Source organism: Bison bison, unplaced genomic scaffold (genome assembly GCF_000754665.1).
Source record: "Bison bison bison isolate TAMUID 2011002044 unplaced genomic scaffold, Bison_UMD1.0 scf7180017864452, whole genome shotgun sequence".
Lineage (NCBI taxonomy): Eukaryota > Metazoa > Chordata > Mammalia > Artiodactyla > Bovidae > Bison > Bison bison.
The window spans coordinates 3,192,745-3,215,307 of NW_011495014.1; the positions used below are offsets into that span (position 1 = coordinate 3,192,745).

The 22,563-nt window shown below is 39.2% G+C and overlaps 1 protein-coding gene across 1 annotated transcript in view; it reads left to right on the forward strand.

The window, feature by feature from the left end:
* The first annotated feature begins 8,546 nt into the window (after positions 1-8,546).
* TTC21B (tetratricopeptide repeat domain 21B) overlaps positions 8,547-22,563 on the forward strand; it is a 97,835-nt gene continuing 83,818 nt past the window's right edge. Inside the window, exons 1-5 of the mRNA XM_010858943.1 lie at positions 8,547-8,709; positions 14,352-14,481; positions 14,571-14,681; positions 18,456-18,622; positions 20,729-20,851. Coding sequence (XP_010857245.1) covers positions 8,689-8,709; positions 14,352-14,481; positions 14,571-14,681; positions 18,456-18,622; positions 20,729-20,851 — 552 coding nt within the window. The 5' untranslated portion in view covers positions 8,547-8,688. The remainder of the gene's footprint in view (positions 8,710-14,351; positions 14,482-14,570; positions 14,682-18,455; positions 18,623-20,728; positions 20,852-22,563) is intronic.

Genomic DNA, 22,563 nt, shown 5'->3' on the forward strand with positions numbered 1-22,563 from the left:
TGAATAATAACAAGGCAGCTTACATTTCAACCTATGTGATTTAGATTTACTAAAAGAAAAGGAGTTCTAACATCAGGGAGACAATTAGCTCATATAGGCCTTTGTAAAAAATTAGGAAAAATTCCCTTTTATCCTCTGGGGAAAACAACTCTGTGCTGGGACAAGGGATTCAGTAAATGAATTTCAACAGGTACTGTGTAGGAGCTTCTCTTTGAAAGGATCACAGGATACTCTTGAATTTTTCATCTCTCAACATATCTTCCAGGACAAATAATTCTACAACCATAACATCTGTAAGGGGAGGAACCATGCCCATCCTACATGGTATGGAACAGTGCCTGTATTGAACTTTTTAAAAAGTTGAATAAATGAATAACCTACCACCTTAATAGATATTGCAAACTGCACTGAAAGCATCCTTCACAATATCTTGAAATTTAGGACCAACCAATAATACTTTCCACAAAGCCAATAATACTTTCTTTTTTTTTTTTTTGCAGGGAACCTAACAATCAGCCTGTATGACAGTGTCATATTTCAGAAGGTGGGAGCTGCATGACATACTATTATTATTCAAAAACAATGACTGCCAGAGAATGAAAATGGGGAGGTATGCCAAATACTATTAGCCCATCTGATGGTATTTAATTCTTATATATTCTATGAATGATATACAAAGAATGCAATTTAAAAACTATGTATATATATGTATATTTTTTCACTGTTTTCACTTTTTTTAAATTTTATTTTATTTTTAAACTTTACAATATTGTATTGGTTCTGCCATATATCAAAATGAATCCGCCACAGGCATACATGTGTTGGATTCTTTATTGTCTGAGCTACCAGGGAAGTCCTTCACTAAATTTTATATGGGCATGGAACAAGAAATTTCTACCTCTTCTTTTAAATCTAGTAAAATTCAAAGCTGAGCATCAGTCCCATTGGATTGCCAGAAAATTTAATCTCATTCAATATTACAGTCTTCTCTCCCAGGACTCAATCGGAATCCCTGAGGCTTATAGGGTGTTTAGTAAGTGGGAAGCCCATCATAGCTTCTAAGGGCAAACTTATTGGCCGCACTGGATCCCTGAGGGTCAGTATTTTAGACTCAACTCTGCTGGGCACACCATGCAACCGTTTTTCGGAAGTTTTGCCTCCTTCTGGGTACACTGTCACAGAAGAAGGGGTGGGGCCCTAGGAATCACGGGACCCTATTGCTTTTGGGCTCTGTCCCGGTTTCAAGGACAAACTCAAGCGCTAAGTTTTTGCAAACTCAGCACTTGACATTAGCATGTATTGCCTCCCTCTCTTGACTTAGATACAATTCTCTGGCTCCTCCTACCCACCAAGAAACCCAGACTCATTTCTTAAATAAACTTATTCCTCTACAGAAGACCCAAGAGCTTTTAAAGTGCCATAAAATAGAATTTCCTGAAATGATGCAAACGACCTCTGTGCTGTCCCAATCCAGCAACCACTAGCCACACGTGGCTACTGAGCATTTGAAATGTGGCCAGTGCAATTGATGAATCTAACTTGTAATCTTAGTTAACCATCATGAAAATGTAAACAGCTTCATGTAGCTAGCAGCCACCTTTCTAAGGGCTTTTACTTCCACCCTGCTACAAAAATACTAATAGTCCAACCATCCACACGAATCAAGGAGGATGGAAAAATTAAAAAAGCAGTAGGATATAGCATCTCAGGAAAGTTCTGTGGTGGTGAGTTAGAGGGGTGTTTATTGTGATGTTCAACTTTTCTGTATGTTTGAAAATTCTCAAAAATTTGTGGAAAAAAAATCCTGCCATAAATTAACACCCAGTTATACATGGATTTATGAGCAGGGATTTTGAGGGAGGAGCTCCAGCCATTTTATTCTTTTTCAGAATTTATTATTTATTGATTTGGCTATACACCGAGTTTTAGTTGCAGCACTCAGGATCTTTATTTAAGCATGTTAACTCTTGGTTGCGACACGTGGGATCTTAGCTCCCAACCACGGATTGAACCTGCATCTCCTGCATTGGGAGTGAGGAGTCTTAGCCACTGGACCACCAGGGAAGTCCCTTGTTTTAATTCAACTGATTCAGACAAACAATAGGGCCAATAAGGAGGGCCCAGAGCCTGAGAAACCAGGAGATAGATGTAAGGAGAGAGAAAATCTAGATACTTTGAGGTGAGAAAAAAATATATATTAGCTGTTAGGGAAAGTAAAAACTCTGCCTCCAGGCTTACCTCTGAATGGAAGGGTTCTCCTCCCCAGGGAGATGGAGGCAGTGTCTTTGGGATGGAGGCACTTTCTCTTAGTCACTGTGAGGCTCCAATGAACTTCTGGCCTCATTTGTCACAGATAAAGAAGTCAGGCTGGCAGAGGGAGAGGTTATTTAGGGCAAGCACGTCGGAATCACGGGCTAGGAAGCAGCGGCAATCCTGTGGCTGTTAACACAGAGATGCTGAAATTTATTCAGGGAGGGACCAAAGGGAAAGCTGAGAGAGGAGGATGAGTGAGAATTGGGTTTGATGTACCCAAAGAAGATCATACTAGAGCATACCATCCTGCATAACCGAGTCGACTGGGCAGGCACAAAGTTGCTATTCGCTCCTTTATTTTTGCAAACTCAGCACTCGACCTTTAGCATATTTTGCCTCTAAGGAGCATTGGGACTGCTTGGAAACACTGCCATAAACAAAGTCCTCCAGAATCAGATTCTTAGAAAGCTAAGGCTGATTCTTCTCAACCTTAAGATAAAAATTAGAACAGAGGTCTGGTTATCTCACATTCAGAAATAACAGAGTGTCTAGGAAGATGTGCAGTGTGAATTTGATGTTGAGGAAGATTTTTCAGAAGTGAGCTTGGACCTATGGGAATAAAATCTAAAGCAATGTACTGTCTACCTAATGTCACACCAGGCAGAGGGAGAATGATTGCTATTCTTTGTTCTTATTCTATCAATCAGAAAAAGATTCTTTAAAGGAGTAGAAGACAGATGGCATCTTGTCAAGATATTCAGTATATCACAGTTTTAAACATTTAAATAATTCATTGTTTCTATTTCAAAATACCAAACTCTTCTGAAATGTGTTTTTCTGTTTTCTCTCTCTTACTTTTGCATAGATGAAATGTCAACATATAGTCAAGAAATCAAGAAAAAAAAATAACCCCTGGTAAATCTCTGTCATGGTATTTGCGTAGAAACATTTGTTACATCAGGTGAGCCAGAAACAAATTTCTTATCCATCAGTTATCTGAGCTTCTCAGGTATTTTAAAAGAAAAACAAAGTTACCATTAACTACTAAAAGAAGTTAACTACTTCTTTAGTAGTTAATTAACTACTAAAAGAAGTTAATTGAAGGAGTTGAGTGGAAGGATTCCTTGGACTACAAGTGATGTTTCACTTCATTCTTGGTATATTAATCCCTGTAACTGCACAGGTTAGTCTGTTTATTGCACTTACTAAAATAGCTATTAAAGCTGTCACTGCTTATAATTTTTCCATTTCCTTTTGTGAATATTTATTCAATGTCTGTCTACCTTTACTAGACTTTATTATTCTCTGTCACTGGTATTCATTTAACATTTGCTGAATGAATGAACGAATGATTAAGCAACACATTGTTAAAACTCAGATCACTTCCTCAACTTTCTCCATAATTAGATCAGATCAGATCAGATCAGTCGCTCAATCCTGTCCGACTCTTTGCGACCCCATGAATCGCAGCACGCCAGGCCTCCCTGTCCAACACCAACTCCCGGAGTTCACTCAGACTCACATCCATCGAGTCAGTGATGCCATCCAGCCATATCATCCTCTGTTGTCCCTTTCTCCTCCTGCCCCCAATCCCTCCCAGCATCAGATCTTTTCCAACGAGTCAACTCTTTGCATGAGGTGGCCAAAGTACTGGAGCTTCAGCTTTAGCATCATTCCTTCCAAAAAAATCCCAGGGCTGATCTCCTTCAGAATGGACTGGTTGGATCTCCTTGCAGTCCAAGGGACTCTCATGAGTCATCTCCAACACCACAGTTCAAAAACATCAATTCTTTGGCGCACAGCCTTCTTCATAGTCCAACTCTCACATCCATACATGACCACAGGAAAAACCATAGCCTTGACTAGATGAAACTTTGCAAAGGAAATATGAAAGGTAAGTGGCTGATCATTAACATCATCTCCCTAATTTACTTAAATGAATAAAATTGGAAAATTTTAAAGGGATGAGTTATGACAAATTTAAAGGGATGAGTTACGAGTTGTTTTTTGCATCGGCAGACTTTTTTTTTGCATTGCCATGCTTCATACACAATGCAAAAGAATGGTACTGTGTGTACTGTGCTATTTGGAGAAGAAAAGAGGACTAGAGAGCATATGACCAGATCCTAATCTCAGAGAGCTAAGATGGCTTGCCCCATAGTGAGGTAAGGAGCCTTCCTATAACTGTGCTATGAAGTTTTCTTGTAAGTGTGCTATGAACTTTCACAAGGTGCTTTTCAATTTTTGAAACATTTTCACATAATCTCATTTAGTCTACATACTAAGAAAACAAATATTATAGTCCCATTCCCAATTATCCATTGCAAAGGTATAAACCAAAGCAGAGAAAAGTAAACAACTTTGCCCAAAATTGCAAAGTTATTAACTTTAAGGAATAGAGCCTTAACTCAGATTCAGCAGTTCTGACTTCAGTTAACTTCTAACTTTTCCATAGTGTCACCTCTGAGACTAACTATGTGCCAGTTTATTTGAATAGTACATATTTGCCCTCTACATTTTCTTGCTCAACTTTATAGTAAAATAGCCTTAAGAAAGAACAAATACATTATCTTTTTATTATTCATAACTGCTTTGAAGGCTAGGTTGGGAGTAGAAAACTGGGGGCCTTTGGGTAGATTATTTCATATTTGGGGGCTTCATCTGTAAAATACAGAGATTGGATAATTGATTCTAAAGTTCTTTCCAGCTCCCAAGTTTAATAATGTTATATGTTTATCTTTTTTATTTTTTGCATACTTACCTTTACTTTTGTCTTCACCAGAACCACCTATTTTTCTTAAGTGTTTTCCTTTAATTTCTCAAATATATCATAAAATAATATAGATACAAGTGTATTGATGTAGGAATTGGGGAGAAGAAAGCCAAACAGAGGCACAACTGAAGGGCTTTAACAGTCCTATAAGATGTGCTAAATGCTTATGGAATCAATACTGTGCTCTGTGTTTGGAGAAGTTGAGAGTATAATTAATTAGAAGTTAAAGTTATTCAGTGACTACTATATACCTAACACTGCTGTGTTCATTAAATATTAACTCATTTAACCTTAACAGCATTCTGAGGTATTAGTCTCACTTTACAGCACAAGCACAGGAAAGTTAAATAATTTGTCCAAGTAAACAGCTAGGGAATGGTGGTATCAAAATTTGATTGCAGGGGTTCCCTGGTGGCTCAGTAGTAAAGAATCCACCTACAGTGTAGGGGGCGCAGGTTCGATCCCTGGGTTGGGAAGATCCGCTGGAGAGGGCATGGCAACCCACTCCAGTACCAAAGAAGATTCTTGTCCAGAGAATCCCAAGGAGAGAGGAGTCTGGCGGGCTATAGTCCATAGGGTTGCAAAGAGTCACACACGTCTGAAGCGACTTAGCACGCACACATGGCCTACTCCAGCGACCAGGCTGATCCCCACTTCACTATACTGTGTGGCTTTAAGGTACTCCCCATTCAGTAGAAAAGATTACATGAACAAAAAATGCACCATAACTATAATACAAAAATATATATAAAAGTGTGTTAAGTCTTACAGAACACTATGTGTTTTATGAATGGTTATAGAATGTCTATTATGTGTCAGGAACTTTTTGTCTATTATTAGGTATTTATTTTCTTTAGTAAATATGGAAAATTAAGCTCAGGAAATTAACCTTCCCAAGTCATGAAAAATAACAGCACACCAGGGGGTTTCATCTCAGGTCTAGGAGACCATGTTCTTGCTACTGTACCATGCAGTCTCACACATTCAGTCAGTTATGGCAATCATTAAAGGCTTCACAGAGAGTAAGACGGAGAAGGCAATGGCACCCCACTTCAGTACTCTTGCCTGGAAAATCCCATGGACGGAGGAACCTGGTGGGCTGCAGTCCATGGGGTCGCTAGGAGTCGGACACAACTGAGCGACTTCACTTTCACTTTTCACTTTTATGCATTGGAGAAGGAAATGGCAACCCACTCCAGTGTTCTTGCCTGGAGAATCCCAGGGACGGGGGAGCCTGGTGGGCTGCCGTCTATGGAATCACACAGAGTCGGACACGACTGAAGCAACTTAGCAGCAGCAGACAGTAAGAGTTGAGATGAATTCTAAAAAAAGAGTAGGCTTTTTTCATATGGAGAAAGGGCTCAGAGCAAAGTAAGGGAAAGTATTCTCAGAAGGAATGGTTGTCCCATCTGCCTGGAATAAAGTGTTAGTCACTCAGTCATGTCCCACTCTCTGTGACCCCATGGACTGTAGCCCACCAGGTTCCTCTGTCCATGGGATCCTCCAGGCAAGAATACTGGAGTGGGTGGCCATTCCTTTCTCCAGGGAATCTTCCCGACTCAGGGAATGAACCCAGGTCTCCCATTTTGCAGGCAGATTCCTTACCATCTAAGCCACCAAGGAAGCCCATGTGAACAAAAGATCATGTGACCTTATGCAAGGACCAAGTTACCAGGCTTATCAAAGCAAATTTCCAAAGTAGTTTTAATCCAAAAAACACTCATGGAGCGCCAGATATGGTGATTTGTGCTAAATACTTTAACCTTAGAACAGAATTGAATGAAGGGAATTTTATAAATTAAAGTGGTCTAAGTGTGCAGCCTTCCAATGGTCTGACAGTCCAAGTTTAGACATTAAAGATCTCAGAAAGATACCTTGATCATCTGCTCCTTTAACTGTAATCTTCAGAAATTTTCTTCCAGATGGACTCTTTACTTGAAACTAAAAGCGTACAGTTTAAGATTATATATGCTGACCAGGACCTTGTTGTTCAGTCGCTCAGTCACGTCTGACTCTGTTACCCCACAGACTGCAGCACGCCAGGCTTCCATGTCCCTGACCATCTCCCGGAGCTTGCTCAGACTCATGTCCATTGAGTCGGTGATGCCATCCAACCATCTCTCCCTCCATCTTCTCCTTCTCCTCCTGCCTTCAATCTTTCCAAGCACCAGGGTCTTTTCTAATGACTCAGTTCTTCGCATCAGGTGGCCAAAGTATTGGAGCTTCAGCTTCAGCATTATTTGATGAGGACCTTGGTTTCTGGTATTCTCTGCTGCATACCAACTATGGATTAATCCGCAGACTCTGAAAATCAGACCAGCAGGTAATACCAGCTGTCCATCAGCACAAACATTTAGCTTGACTATAAATGATGGAAACAAACAAATAAGAACTAGTCTTTATGAAATAATATGTGCCTCTTTGAAGAGAATGCACTCTTAAGGAAAACCAGTGAGAAATACTGTCTAGCATTGGAGCCTGTTATCTTAGTCATTCTTTCCCACAAAATTGACATTACCTAAACTCCTGGCATATAAAAAGGTTAATGTTTTTTGACTGCTTAACAAACTTAAGATCTGATTAAGGCAACTCTGAATTATATCAACTAAATTAATTAGAATTGAAATTTGGAATCCGTGTAAAAGATTCTACAAAGATTACCTAAACCTCAAATCTTACTTTGAAAATATCTTTAAGCAGAAATACGAAATCTCTTATTTCATTATATTTCAATTTAATTCACTAAATAACTTAAGAAATCTATCAGCAACTGACAGTTGCCTAACTGGCACAAACATAAATGTTTGCGTAGGGATTAAATCTATTTTCAGTTTAAAATCGGCAATATTATTTTTAACTAAAAAAGGAAATGGCAACCCACTCCAGTGTCTGTTGCCTGGAGAATCCCAGGGATGAGGGAGCCTGGTGGGCTGCCATCTATGGGGTCGCAGAGAGTCGGACACGACTGAAGCGACTTAGCAGCAGCAGGTTACTTTATTAGTTTCTCTCGTTATCAGGGAGTAAAAAAGAGCTTTTTTTTTTTTTTAAGAACTAATTTAAAGCGCATTCTAACAGGAAACGCGAGATTTCCAGCAATGCTTGCAAAGATGGGCCCAAGTGTGATTTTTCTGCGCCACCTTGTGGCCATAATGCAACTACTACACGTGAAAGTTAAAGGCTTTTTCCTGAGCTGCTGAGGCCTTCTAAACAGCCGCACTGCGGGAACCTGCCTCTACTCAAACATGCAGAAAATGGTATCTTTCTTTGTAGTCAGTGATGGGAAACAGACTTGCCCTTATCCCTCCGTTCTCTTCCATTTCCTTCATTCTTTAATTCCTTATCCTGGGGACCGCCCTCCCACCGCCCTCCTAGGGTCGTTTCTGCGTTTGACCTCTCCACCTCCCGGGGCATCCGGTGGGTACGGCCCCCTTCCCCGTGCGCAGCCCTCCCTCCAGGTCCCCGCCGGCGCCTGACCTGCAATCCCAGCCGCGAGGGCCCGCCCCCTCACACTGGCAGCCAATGGCGGCTCGGATCCGCCCCGCCCCTCCTGCCGCGTCCCGAGCGAGTTTGGGCCTGGGCGGCAGGGCTTGAGCCCCTGGCTCTGCTGTTAGGCTTCGGTAGGCGCACAATCAGGAGGCCTGCGGCCTGGCCTTTGGGAAGCCATGGACTCGCAGGGGCTGAAGGTGAGCGGGCAAGACGTGCTGCGTGTTGCAGTGGGGGGATGGCGAGGGGCCGCGGGGCGTGGGGAAGCGCGCGGGCCGACCGGGCGAGGCCGTTGTTACTTGCGGTGCCCGCTGCCCAGTCTGGCTGGGTGTCCCCAATTGGAGCGCCGGCCTGTGATTTACATCACCTGCTCTCCTCCGCCGACCCTGCTTAGGAAGCTTCATGCCGGGCAGCCTTCCCCACGCGCTGCGTTCCGAATTGCCGTTAGTGTGCTGGCCCATCCTGTTGGTCGTCTTTACTTTTACTTTTGTACCCTGTTTGCTCATAAGGTTTTTAGTCATTTTATGACACTGAGTGCGACTCCGAGATGCGATTTTTAAGGACTCCAGCAAACTAGTGTCAGCAATCCCCCTGCGACGGTAAAAGGGGCAAAAAGATTTTATGAAATCAATTAAAGACATAGGCTTGAAAATGGAGTATTTTAGGGTGATGGTCGGACACGACTAAGCGACTGAACAACAACTTCTCTGTTTATCACTGATGCATCTCTTCGGCAAATATTTAATGACGATCCACTTACGAAATGATGATACGAAAACAAAGATATGAGGCTTGGAAATAAAATAAGTTACTTTTTAGGATCATGATCTCCATTCATTTGTTCACTGATTCCCTTGTTCAACACATGTTGAAGGAGGGCTCACTGTCTGTCCACTGGAACTGGGGATAGTAATGAATAGAACAGTCCCCGCCTTCACCGATTTTATAGTCTATCGCTGGCGAAAAACCTTAATTAAATTAATTCAACAAATGTTTATTGAATGTGTCCCATGTGTCTAACATTGTTCTAAGCCCTGAGGATAATAAGCCCCGCAATAATAAAGCTAAGAAAAACCCTCCCAAATCTTTCTACATTTGATGGGGGGAGGAGTTAGTCCCTATACAGGTGAAAGCAGTGTGTATTGTTTGCTGGTGATGAGTGGATGGAGAACACTTAGCCAATGATAGTGTCTTTTGCTTTTTTGTCTGAAACTTAATTTTCCTGTGGAGCTTTCCCCGTCCCCTTAAATTTGTTCTTCATATTGCCACCTGAATGAACTTTTCAATAAAAACACTTCTCATGCTAAAAAGTGTTGTTTTTAGCATGTTCTAGTCTAAATCAACTCAATAGGAGGTCCTTGACTCCAGCTTTTTCTCCAACCACCTCTTCCAATTATCCCTGTTCTACTTAAGCGTCTAGAAATGGCCAACTTTCTCTATAATGGGCCAGGTGGTACATATTCAGGCATTATCGACCATAGGGTCTCCGTGGTATCGAGTCTGCCGTCATAGCATGAAAACAGCCATAGACAGACAATACTTAAGCAAATGAGCCTGGCTTTGTTCCAATAAAACTTTACTTACGGACAGTGAAAGTTGAATTTCGTGTAAGTTTCATATGTTATATTTTTCTTCTTTTTCCTCAACCATTTGAACATGTTGACTTGCTGGCTATTTGAAAGCAGGCAGCAGGCCAGACATGGCCCATACGCCACAGTGGGCCAGTCCCCGCTCCCGCATACAAGGATGGTTTTAGTCCTCTCCATCCTCACCCGATGCCGGTGAATCATGGCTTAATTCTGCCTTCTGTGTTGTTTGAGGTCCTCTTTTGGCCGACTTCCTTATGAATCATGAAGAGGGATAGGTAAGAGTATGTATGTAGGAAGTAGGAGTTTGTGAATAGAGTCAGTTTCTAAGTCCTCCCCAAGAATTTTACTCTCCTATCCTCCCATACCCCAACCTCACTCTCCTGCATTCCCAAAGCAGTTTATAAGCTCTTTTCTTGCATTTGCTACACTACATTTCAGTCTTTTAAAAACTTTGTTTTATTGAAGTATGGTTGATTAACAATGTTGTATTTCTAGTGTACAGCAAAGTGACTCAGTTATAATTAACTGAGTTAATTCTTTATAGTTAAATGAGTTAATTCTTTTTCATATTCTTTTCCATTGTGGTTTATCACAGGATATTGAATGTAGCTCCCTGTGCTATAGTAGGGAGAAGGCAATGGCACCCCACTCCAGTACTCTTGCCTGGAAAATCCCATGGATGGAGGCGTCTGGTAGGCTGAGGTCCATGGGGCCGCTAAGAGTCGGACACGAGTGAGCGACTTCACTTTCACTTTTCACTTTCATGCATTGGAGAAGGAAATGACAACCCACTCCAGTGTTCTTGCCTGGAGAATCCCAGGGACGGGGGAGCCTGGTGGACTGACGTCTGTGGGGTCGCACAGAATCGGACACGACTGAAGTGACTTAGCAGTAGCAGTGTATAATAGGGACCTTGTTGTTAATCCATTCTCTGTATAACAGTTTCTGCTAACTCCAAATTCCCAATATCTCCCTTCCTCCCTGGCTACCACCAGTCTCTTCTTTCTGTCTGTGAATCTGTTTCTGTGTCATAAATAAGTTCATTTGTGTTCTATGTTAATTCCACATTTAAGTGATATCATATGTTATTAGTCTTTCTGACTTCACTTAGTATGATAATCTCTAGGTTTATTTATGTTGCCGCAAAATGGCATTTTTATTATTAATATTCCATTATGTGTGTGTGTATATATATATATATATATATACTACATCTTCTTTATCTAGTCTTCTGTCGATGGACATTTAGGTTACTTCCATGTCCTGGCTATTGTAAATAGTACTGCTGTGAACATTGGGGTATATGTACCTTTTTGAATTACAGTTTCCTCCAGATATATGCCCAGGAGTGAGATTGCAGGATCATATGGCAACTCTATTTTTAATTTTTTGAGTAGCCTCCATATTGTTGTCCATAGTGACTGCACCAACTTACAGTCCCACCAACAGTGTAGGAGGGTTCCCTTTTCTCCACACTCTCTGCAGCAATTATTATTTGTAGATTTTTTTAATGATGGCCTGTGTGAGGTGATATTTCATTGTAGTTTTGATTTGCATTTCTGTAATAATTAACGATGTTGAGCATCTTTTAATGTGTCTGTTGGCCATCTGTATGTCTTTGGAGAAATATCTGTTTAGGTCTTATGCCCGTTTTTCCATTGGGTTGTTTGGGTTTTTTTGTTGTTGTTTTTTCTGAATTGTATGAGCTGTTTGTATATTTTGGACATTAAGCAAATATTTTGCAAATATCTTCTCCCAGTCCATAGGTGGCCTTTTCGTTTTGTTTATGATTTCCTTTGCTATGCCAAAACTTTTACGTTTGATTTGGTCCCATTTGTTTGTTTTTTCTTTTATTTATATTGTCTTGGGAAACTGACCTAAGAAAACAATTGGTACTATTTATGTCAGAGAATGTTTTGCCTAGGTTCTCTTCTAGGAGTTTTATGGTATCGTGTTTATTTTTTAGTTTTTAAGTCATTGAGGTTATTTTGTGTATGTGGTGTGAGGTTGGTGTTTTAACTTCATTGATTTACGTGCCACTCTTTAGCTTTCCCAGCACCACTTGCTGAAAGAGACGGTCTTTTCTCCATTGTGTCTGTAACTCCAACATATTCTTAACCTCCTTTGTTGAAGATTAATTGACTATAGATGTGTGGTCAAATAGTCTTTAGATTCTAGTCTCTGTTGACAATTTTAAGCATTTCTGGGGCTTTTCTGGGACAAGAACCGTGTCTTATTCATCTTTATAGTCACTGTACTTTGTCCAGTGTCTGGCACTCAGTACATGTTTTTGGACTGGACAACCTAACCTGAACCAAGACAGTAGAAATTGGTGTAGGGAGTGGGAAGTAGACTAGAGCAACAGAAGAGCCTACTGACTGGTTAGACTTAGGGGGACTTTGCAAACAGGAAGAGAGAATTTCTGACTAGGTGTCTGGCTTGGGTGGTGGAGAAACTGAAAATAGAAATCGAGCTGCGATGAGAGGTCTTGACACGTTTTTCTGTTTTGTTTTGTTTTGTTTTTTTAATATCATCAACATATGGAGTTTGGAGGAACTTTTTTTTCCCCCCTGAATAGGAGGAATTGAGTACGATAATTCAATGAATCCTCACAATGACCTGTAAATGACTACCAGCATTTTATCAGTGAGCAAACTGAGGTGCTGTCGGATAGACCAGAAATTTGAAACCAGGTCTTTTTACTTTAAAATCCATGTCCTTTGTAGGTTACCATGCCCCTGCCTTTCAGGAGAGTTATATAGGTGCTTAGCGATACTAAATGCTGAACAGAAAATCAAGTAAGATGATATTAAAAGGGTCCAATTCTTTGCTATCCCGTGCACTGTAGCCCGCCAGGCTCCTGTGTCCGTGGAATTCTCCAGGCAAGAATCCTAGAGTGGGTTGCCATGCCCTCTTCCAGGGGATCTTTCCAACCCAAGGATCCAACCTGAGTCTCCATCTGAGCCCCCAGGGAAGCCCCAAAAGTGTCCTTAGTTGTGGCAAACCAAGGAGTCACTTGCAACCTTAGGGAAGCGGCTCTGGAGGAAACCTGCACTCTTCTGAGATGTGCTGTGGGGGTCTTGGAAATGGCATCTGAATCATGCTGTGAAGAAGCTGTGGCTGAGACGGGACCAGAGATCTGCAACCAGAGGAGGGAAGCATAGTGAAGGTTACAGAGGACGTTTGCCTGACTGTTGTAGAAAACCTCTCAGACCCTCCACAAACAGTAGATTGGGAAAAAAAAAAAAAAAAAGGGAGCTGTATAGACACTCATTTTAACCCTGTCAATGAGTGCTTCATTTGTGTTTCTCACAGATGAGCAGCTGAAGAGTCATACTAGATAGGTATGGAATGGCCTGAATTGGTTCGTGGAGGTGAATCAGGTGTATCTTAGTAATGGGGAGTATGGAATATGGTTTCCTTCTTTGATTAGGTTAGCAACTAAGCCTTAGATAAGATCCTAAGAAAAACAGTATAAAGCATAGCTGATGGTGGGCTTCCCAGGTGGCACCAGTGGGAAAGACCCTGCCTATCAATGCAGGAGACATTAGAGTCACAGGTTTGATCACTGGGTTGGGAAAATCCCCTGGAGAAGAGAATGGTTACCCACTCCAGTACTCTTGCCTGGAGAATCCCATGGACAGAGGAGCCTGGGGGGCTGCAGTCTATGGAGTCTCAAAGAGTCGGACACAACTGAAGCGACTTAGCATAGCTGATAGTACTTTTCTGCCTTGTATATGAATAATGTAATTTTGAAAAAAAGCCTGAAGAGAGTGATTTCCTTTAAAAAATAGATTCTTTGTTTTACTGACATTTATTTATCGTGGAACTCAGAAAACATAATCTTTGACAATAAATTGCTGGGTTTAATAGGTCATTACTTTGTGATGCTACAAAAGCAAAGTAGAAACAAAGTGTTGTTTGTTTTAAGAAACCTATAGTCTGGCGATAGAAGCCTCTGGTCTTTTTTTAAAGTTTTTTGGTAATTGAAAGTACTCTGACTTCAATATTGTTAAGAAAGCATTTAGGAGAAAAAGATTGAAATTATTAGAAAATATTGTTATTTTAGTAGTCTTATGTTGATTGTGTTCTACATTCCTTAGTACTAAGTGCTAGGCTTTAACAATATTTAAGGAACTTAGAAGAAAAATATGGTAAGTTTTAGATTATTCAAGATCTTAGATTAATGCCTGCTTGTTAGAGTATTTCAGAACATTGGAATCTCTCTTAACTTTATCTTTATTTCCTTTTAGGCTTTGATTAATTACTACTGTCAGGAGAGATATTTCCACCATGTGTTACTTGTTGCCAGTGAGGGAATGAAGAGCTACGGCAGTGACCCAGTCTTCAGGTTTTATCATGCCTATGCTACATTAATGGAAGGTACATGCTAATTATTAAGCACTCCCACAAGTTTTAAATTCTTGTTTTGCACCAAGAATAATTTTTCACTTTGTGGTTTTGATTTTCAGGTAAAATTCAAGAAGCTCTTCGAGAATTTGAGGCTATTAAAAATAAACAAGATGTATCACTTTGTTCTCTAATTGCACTGATATACGCTCATAAAATGAGCCCTAATCCAGGTATAGTATTTAAGTATAATGCTTAGACAGTTTTTCTACTCAGTTCATTTTGATTTTTGTCAATGACCTTAACCTTCAGTCTGTATTATATATTATCTGTGGATACTATTAATATCATATTTGTTTTATCGTCCTAACAAGACCTTAAGTTTATTAAGCACAAGAAATGTGAGTCTTCTCTAGCTTTCATATTTCTTATATACTATGGAAGAAGTTTCATTAGCCTGTAGGAATTGTTTGAATTAATACAAAGGTGACTGTGTTATCAATGGTTAAACCAAAAAAGGACAGCTCAAAACAGGCGTATACCTAAATTACTCTGTAGCAGCCAACTTTAACTTGTGTGCATATATAGTTAAATGCGCTTCCTCTCTTCTACTATATCTTAAGCTTCTTAAAAGCTCTTATACCCCCCAAGGGGGCTAGCTCTTTTTAAGATATTCAGTAAATTTTTATCCAGTAGTAGGTTGGGATATATGATTAGATTATATAAGGAACTTTATACATAAACCAGCAATTAAAATTAGGTTAACTGTCTTAATATTTAGTGTATCGTAATGGCTGAGGCAGAACAGTATTAAAATTTTAGGTAATAACAAAGAAATAATATTGTATTCATCCATACATATCTAGTAACAGCTAATAGCATCATAAAAAGATCTTGTTTCAAGTAATTGGACACTTACCAAATGTCATAGAATTGTTTAAAATAATAGAAAACAGTTTTTTCTTAATCAGAGTATCACTTACATCCTTCCCACACATATTCGTGTACAAATCAATAAAATGTTATTTAATATGTTTAGCTTGTAAACAGATCTAACAACTAGATACTTTCTGCAAGGGACAGATAAAGCAAGGGGTTCCCAACCTTAGGGTGGTAGACCAGTACCTCCTGTCAGATCAGTGGCGGTATTAGATGAGGAATAAAATGCACAATAGATGTAATGCACTTGAATCATTCCCAGACCAGCCCCCTCCAAGTTTGTGGTAACACTGTCTTCCTGGAACGGGTCCCTGGTATTGAAAACATTGGGGACTGCTGAAGAGGAGCCACAAGAATTGTAAGAAGTGATCTGCAATATCAGTTTATAATTTAGTTGGGAAAGAAAATGTTAAACCTACAAAGATTAAATACTAATGTTATTATTAAGTAAAATGATACAAAATAAAACAGACGAATCCATAATTAATTGAAAATGGCATGTACTGTTTATCCATAGCAGTAGGCTGGGAGGGCTTTGTGGAAATGGAGATTGATCTTGTCTTTAAAGGATAGCTAGGGTTTGAGTATAAAGCATATTTGTCAGACAGGAGAACTTGGTGGGCAAATATGTCAAAATGGTTCAGGATTAGGCTCCTCTCTGGATCCCCTTTCTCTGTGCTCCAGCAGGAGTGTGTATAGCTGGAGCAGAGAGTTTACATAGGAAAGCTAATGTAGTCAGTAAGCCTAAAAAAAAAAAGTAACAAAATATGCTTCCTGGAAGCAAGTTGTCATTTAATTGGTTATTCCCAAGAGTACTGGTTCTGTTGGAAAATGTGATTTCCAGGACACTAAAAAGATGGAGGCAGAAGTATTGTTTAGAGACACCTGAGTCCTCACTCGACTTTGCATAGATGATGCTGAGTGGGCTTGAACTCAGGAGAGGCCCAGAAGCCTGTCAGTCTCCCTGAGAAAGGGCCTAGATTGTTCTTGTACATTCTTCATGAATATTGATGAAAGCCCTGGTTATGAAAAGGCTGTGATGCATTAAGAACTGGAGCTGATATCCAGCAAGAGCCAGCTTTGTGAGCTAACCGATTCTCCGCTTGATGGAAATATAGGCAGGAAGGTGCAATGCCTGCTTCCTCCCTGATAAGTTCTGTTTCTGTATCACGACTATTTGATGAAAATTTCTGAAGGTGTTCCATGGGCGTGTTGGGCAGAAAGGATATCTTGCCAAGCAGTCTGGCCCTCCAGAATGCGACTTTGTTTCCTGAATTCTTCACTTGGTAATCCTTCACTTAAGTTTGTATCACTAGAGTTAAGAGGAAGAGTCATGTACTTTCCTTGGTAGCCATTTCCCAAAAGGTAGTCTGTTAGAATCTCAACCCTCAACTTTCACATTTCTTTTTCCTATTACCTGACTGATCCACATTCTGATTTGACCCAGGATTTGGATCTAATTGACATTTGTGTCCTAAGCACATACGTAACAGATTGAATAGAAGTGATTAGAGTTCTAGAAGTCACTCAGTCATGTTGGACTCCTTTGTGACCCCATGGACTGTGGCCCTTCAGGCTCCTCTGTCCATGAGATTCTCCAAGCAAGAGTACTGGAGTGGGTAGCCATTCTCTTCTCCAGGGCATTTTCCCGCCCCAGGGATTGAGCCCACGTGTCTTGTTTCTCCTGCATTGGCAGGCAGATTCCTTACCATTAGCACCACCTGGGGAGCCCATTAAACTATATAAGTAGCAGTAATTATACCACTTTGCATTGGCCAATGACAGCAGCCTGATATATGTTTTAGAATTGGATTAAGAATTAGGGTAATTTGACTACTAGTTCTGGGTTTTCCCTTAATAATTGTCCTATATTAGAGTCATTACTAACTTTTTTTTTTTATGTCTTGGGAATGACGTAAAGTATAGAATGGCAGTGTGGTCACAGTAGTTGTTAGCTACACATGGCTGTAGAGCATTTGAAATGTGTCTTACTTGAGGATATGAATTTTAAATTTAATTAATTTACTTTTACTGGTAGTTGATTCAGTTGTTAGAAATATGTTTAGGATGAATATATGATTGTGTTTTTTCCAAAATAAATTTTATGAAATCTAAGCATATATTAAGATTTTCTGAAGAAAATGTAGCATCTTAATTGAGATGTGCTTTGTGTAAAGTGCATATCAGAATTTAGAAAGAAGGAAAAAAAAGGAAATTATCTTCTTAATTTTCAAATCCATATGAAATGATCATTTGGATATATTGGGTTAAATAAAATATATCATTAAAGTCAATTTTACTTCTTTCTTTTTACTTCTTTGTAGCTACTAGGAAATTTTAAATTACTTAGTTCAGTTCAGTTGCTCAATAGTGTCCGACTCTTTGCGACCCCATAGACTGCAGCATGCCAGGCCTCCCTGTTCATCACCAACTCCTGGAGTTTACTCAGACTCATGTCCATTGTGTCGGTGATGCCATCCAACCATCTCATCCTCTGTCGTCCCCTTCTCCTCCCGCCTTCAGTCTTTCCCAGCATCAGGGTCTTTTCCTATGAGTCAGTTCTTCACATCCAGTGGTCAAAGTATTAGAGTTTCAGCTTCAGCATGTCTTTCCAATGAATATTCAGAACTGATTTCCTTTAGCATGGACTGGTTGGATCTCCTTGCTGTCCAAGGGATTCTCAAGAATCTTCTCCAACACCACAGTTCGAAAGCATTAATTTTTTGGCACTCAGCTTTCTTTCTAGTCCAACTCTCACATCCATACACGACTACTGGAAAAACCATAGCTTTGACTAGACGGACCTTTGTTGGCAAAGTAATGTCTCTGCTTTTTAATATGCTGTCTAGGTTGGTCATAATTTTTCTCCCAAGGAGCAAGCATCTTTTAATTTCATGGCTGCAGTCACCACCTGCAGTGATTTTGGGGCTTGCATATTTCTTGCATTTATTTCTACTAGTGTTGCTATAAAGAGAAGAACTATATTCTCTGCTGTTAATCATCTGATCTATCGTAAACTCTTGATCTAGAATTTAATTTTCACTTAATGTGTTTTTTCCCTCTCCTAGATAGAGAAGCTATTCTCGAGTCAGATGCCAGAGTGAAAGAGCAGCGTAAAGGAGCTGGACCAAAAGTTTTGTACCAAGCAGGCTTGTTTTTGTGGCACGTTGGTCGGCATGATAAAGCGAGAGAATATATTGACCGAATGATCAAGATATCAAATGGGAGTAAAGAGGTAGCTGATTTTCTTATTTTGAAATAGTATCATTAAAGAAAGCTTAATGTTGTTTATATATTCAGTGGTGTTCTTTGTTATTGCCCACTCTATGCTCACTTTATAAGTAACAGCTTTATTTTAATATTTTATAAAATTCTGGTTTTCTTAGGTTGCTTTTTTTAATGCAGTCTATTAGCTCTTGACGAGATCCTTCCTGCTTCCTTCCCTCCCTTCCTTCCTGTCCTTTCTCTTTCCTTCCTTCCCACTGTCCGTATTGAACTGCTCTAGGTACAGGGCACCGTTATGTGCACTGTTAATAGAAAGATAAGAAATGCATAAACTTGACTTTCATGACCGAATCACCTAGCAGTGTTGTAGAGCACATAACCAGTTAATATTATGAGAAAATTGACAAATGGAATGAGAAGTGTGATTAAAATGTGCAGGGAAATATTAGTTAGCATTTATTGCTCATTTACTTTGTGCCTGGCACTATTCACCCATTACATAAACATTAGGAGAATGAAGAAGAATTTCTTGAAGGAAGTAGTATTTGAGCTAAAATTTCAAAGAGGGATACAGTTTCCACCAGCAAAGATTATGGAAAAGGGAATTAGATATACCCAAATGGGAAATAATACGGAAATAAGGAAAACAAGGAGACATGTAGGTTCTGGGTACAGTGAGAACCTCACATCTGACCAGAGTTTAGGTTAAACAGAAGAGAATGGAAGAAAAGGTTGGAAAAGTAGATTGGGACAAATTGAAGGATCTTGATGGGTAGGTACAAATATTTGTATCTAATTTGATATGCATTAAGGGTCACTGAAGGTTTTTAATCATGTCAGTGTTACTTTAAAGTGAAAATTCAGAATATGAATTTAGCAAAGGTTTACAGGATGAACTGGCCTGGGAAGAAACCAGAATGCAGGCCCCTTTACAAAGGTAGTACTTTCTGCCAAAGGTTTTAAGGATCTACACTAAAATTATACAGTGGATAGGAACTTGAGAATTATCAAATACCTGCAGGAATTAACAACTTATTATAAATAGTGCAGGAAAGATACTGAGGTGTCAGATATCAAGGATGTCTCTCTGAAGTTTTAAGCCTGGACAATTCAGAGACTAGTTAATGTGGATAGAAATTACACTGGGATGAGAAAGTAATCTTGGAGAGAGATGATGTGTTTGCCTTTAGACGTGCTATATTTCAGGCACTGGCAGGACAGTGAGATGGAGACAGTAGATGAACTTTTGGAAAGAAGAGAAAAAATTAGAAGAGGTGTTGGACTAGAAATAAAAGTTGGGAATCATGCACAAGTTTGAAACAATTCAAATAAGGACAGTTATCTAGTGAGTAGAAGTAGCATTGTTTAAGAATTCTTACCTGTCTTTTCAGGTCTAATACAGGGAAGTAAATATGATCTTAGTTAAAGATTTAGAAGATTTAGTAATTCACCTAGAATTTTTTTTTACAAAGGAGCAGATTTCATAATTTTTTATTTGGCATTAAAAAGAAAAATAATATATGAGTATCCGTTTTATTTCTAATCCTATAAACCTTACAGCCCATTGGCTTACTAACATTTCTGAAGGTAAATGTTCATGACTGCTTCATTTTTAAATTTCTGAGGGCATTTTATCCTTTTATTTGAATCTCACTGAACTAGTCAAAGAGAATGAGATAGTTGCCAAATTATCTTAATATTTAATAAATGTGAAACAAGGAACTTCTTCCTCATCTTATTTCATTTGGTCTGCTTCCCCCCAAAAAAGTAACAAATTCTTATTTATGTACTGAATTACATGTTTAACAATTAATAATAGTTTATTTAAAAAGCCCCATGTAAGAATATTGGTTATTTAGCATTAATGGTTTTACAAACTTATTCATATTAATACTGGCTATAGTAGTAATCTTAAAGACTGAAACTCATAATAGTTCTCAAGACTCTAGGCTGGCAAGGGCTTGAAAGTGATTTTATTGTAGTCTTATTTTTTATAAGATTATTCAATAGAGTGATTTTTGTGACTGATTACAAATAAGAATGATGTAGCGTTTAATTCATCCATGTTTGTTTCTTTCATTTCCAAGAAAAAATAAAAGAATTATTTGTTTTACAGGGACAGGTTTTGAGAGCATGGCTTGATATTACAAGAAGAAAAGAACCTTATACTAAAAAAGCATTAAGATACTTTGAAGAGGGATTGCAAGATGGGAATGATATTTTTGCTCTACTGGGTAAGGTGAGTTGGAGTTAGATTAATAAAATGATGTTTTAAAATTTATTTGTAGTATATCTGAAACCCAACAAAACTAAGTAGCTCAAAATGATGGTTTTAAATGTTGCTTTCAACTCTCAACTGCATTTGTATAGGATGATGAACAGTAAACTAGGGAAAAGTACTCCCTGCCAAATTCTTAAATCCTGTATCAATTTTATTTGTTTTTGCTGTTGCTGTTGTTGGTTGTGATGGTTCCTACATTATTTACTCACCAAACATCTATGATGCGTCTTAATATGTGTGAGGCATCACTCTAGATACTAGGGATACCCTGAGCAAAATAAAACGTCTTTCTTTCATGAAGCTTATGTTCTACCAGTGGAGAGAGACAATAAACGAAGTGAGTTATGTTGTATATTAGAAGGTGATAAGTACAGTGGAAGAATACAGAGCGAGAAGTACAACTGAGTATGAAAGCAGTTTTAAATGTTGTAGTCAGAGAAAGTGATTTTGAGCAAAGATGTATAGGAGGTGAGGTTTAAAGCCATGTGGGCCCCTAGGGAGAGCATTACAAATAGATGGGTAGAGAGTTCATATACCTTAAGGCATATGCCTTTAGTCTGGAGACTAAAGCACAATGAGTGAAGGGGAGAGAAATGAAGGATTGAGGGAAGAAAGGTGAGTGTCAGGGCAGGTGGGTATGGATGGGATGGGGATGAGAGGCTGGCTCCTTCTGTAAAGCCCTTGGCTCTTGCTTTGAACCAGGTAGACTGGCAGCTGATGAAAAGAGAAATAACATGAACTCACTTAGCCATACGTTGGGAGGGATAACCAAGTGGCAAAGTCATTAGAAATCATTGGTGGGTGGAAATGTTTAATTTGGACTCTTTCTTCAATCCCACTGATGACTTTGAATGCCTTAAATTTTTTTTTTTAATTTCAGCAAAAAGAAACTAAATTTATATTAGGAAAACAGTCTATTAAATTAGCGATTTGGGGGAGGGGATAAAAAAGAAAAAGAGGATTATTAGTGTCTTGGCTACTGCCAATATCCCTACATTGCTCTTGTCAATTTCCAGGGCTAGTGAGCTTCTTCAGATGCTTGTCATCAGGACAACTAGAATTCGTGCTGATTGGACTCAGGTTTTGCCTAATGGCGCTGCTAGAGCTTATGGACATACAGCAAGTTTTTTTTTTTTTTTTTTTAAGTTTTTCTGTCTCATTTTTCATCCTCTCTAGTCCTTAAAGCAAAGCTAGTAGATAATCTTCTCAGGTAGGGCTATTTCAAGTGTTAATATAAGCAGCTTAGGAGGATTTTCCCTTTTCCTCTAATACTTTTTAGACTGGTTTAAATTCTTTTTCTGATATAACCCATTCCAATTATGTATGTATTTTTCAGTTCATTCAGGCAGAGGCTTCCGTTAGTTGAAGTCCAACCAGGAATGATATGAACCAATTATATAGCAAATTTAGTTTCATTTAATATGATATGTTTTCTGAATGTTGAGCTTTAAGAAAACGAAGATCATGGCATCTGGTCCCATCACTTCATGGGAAATAGATGGGGAAACAGTGGAAACAGTATAAGACTTTATTTTTCTGGGCTCCAAAATCACTGCAGATGGTGACTGCAGCCATGCAATTAAAAGATGCTTACTCCTTGGAAGGAAAGTTATGACCAACCTAGATAGCATATTCAAAAGCAGAGACATTACTTTGCCAACAAAGGTTCG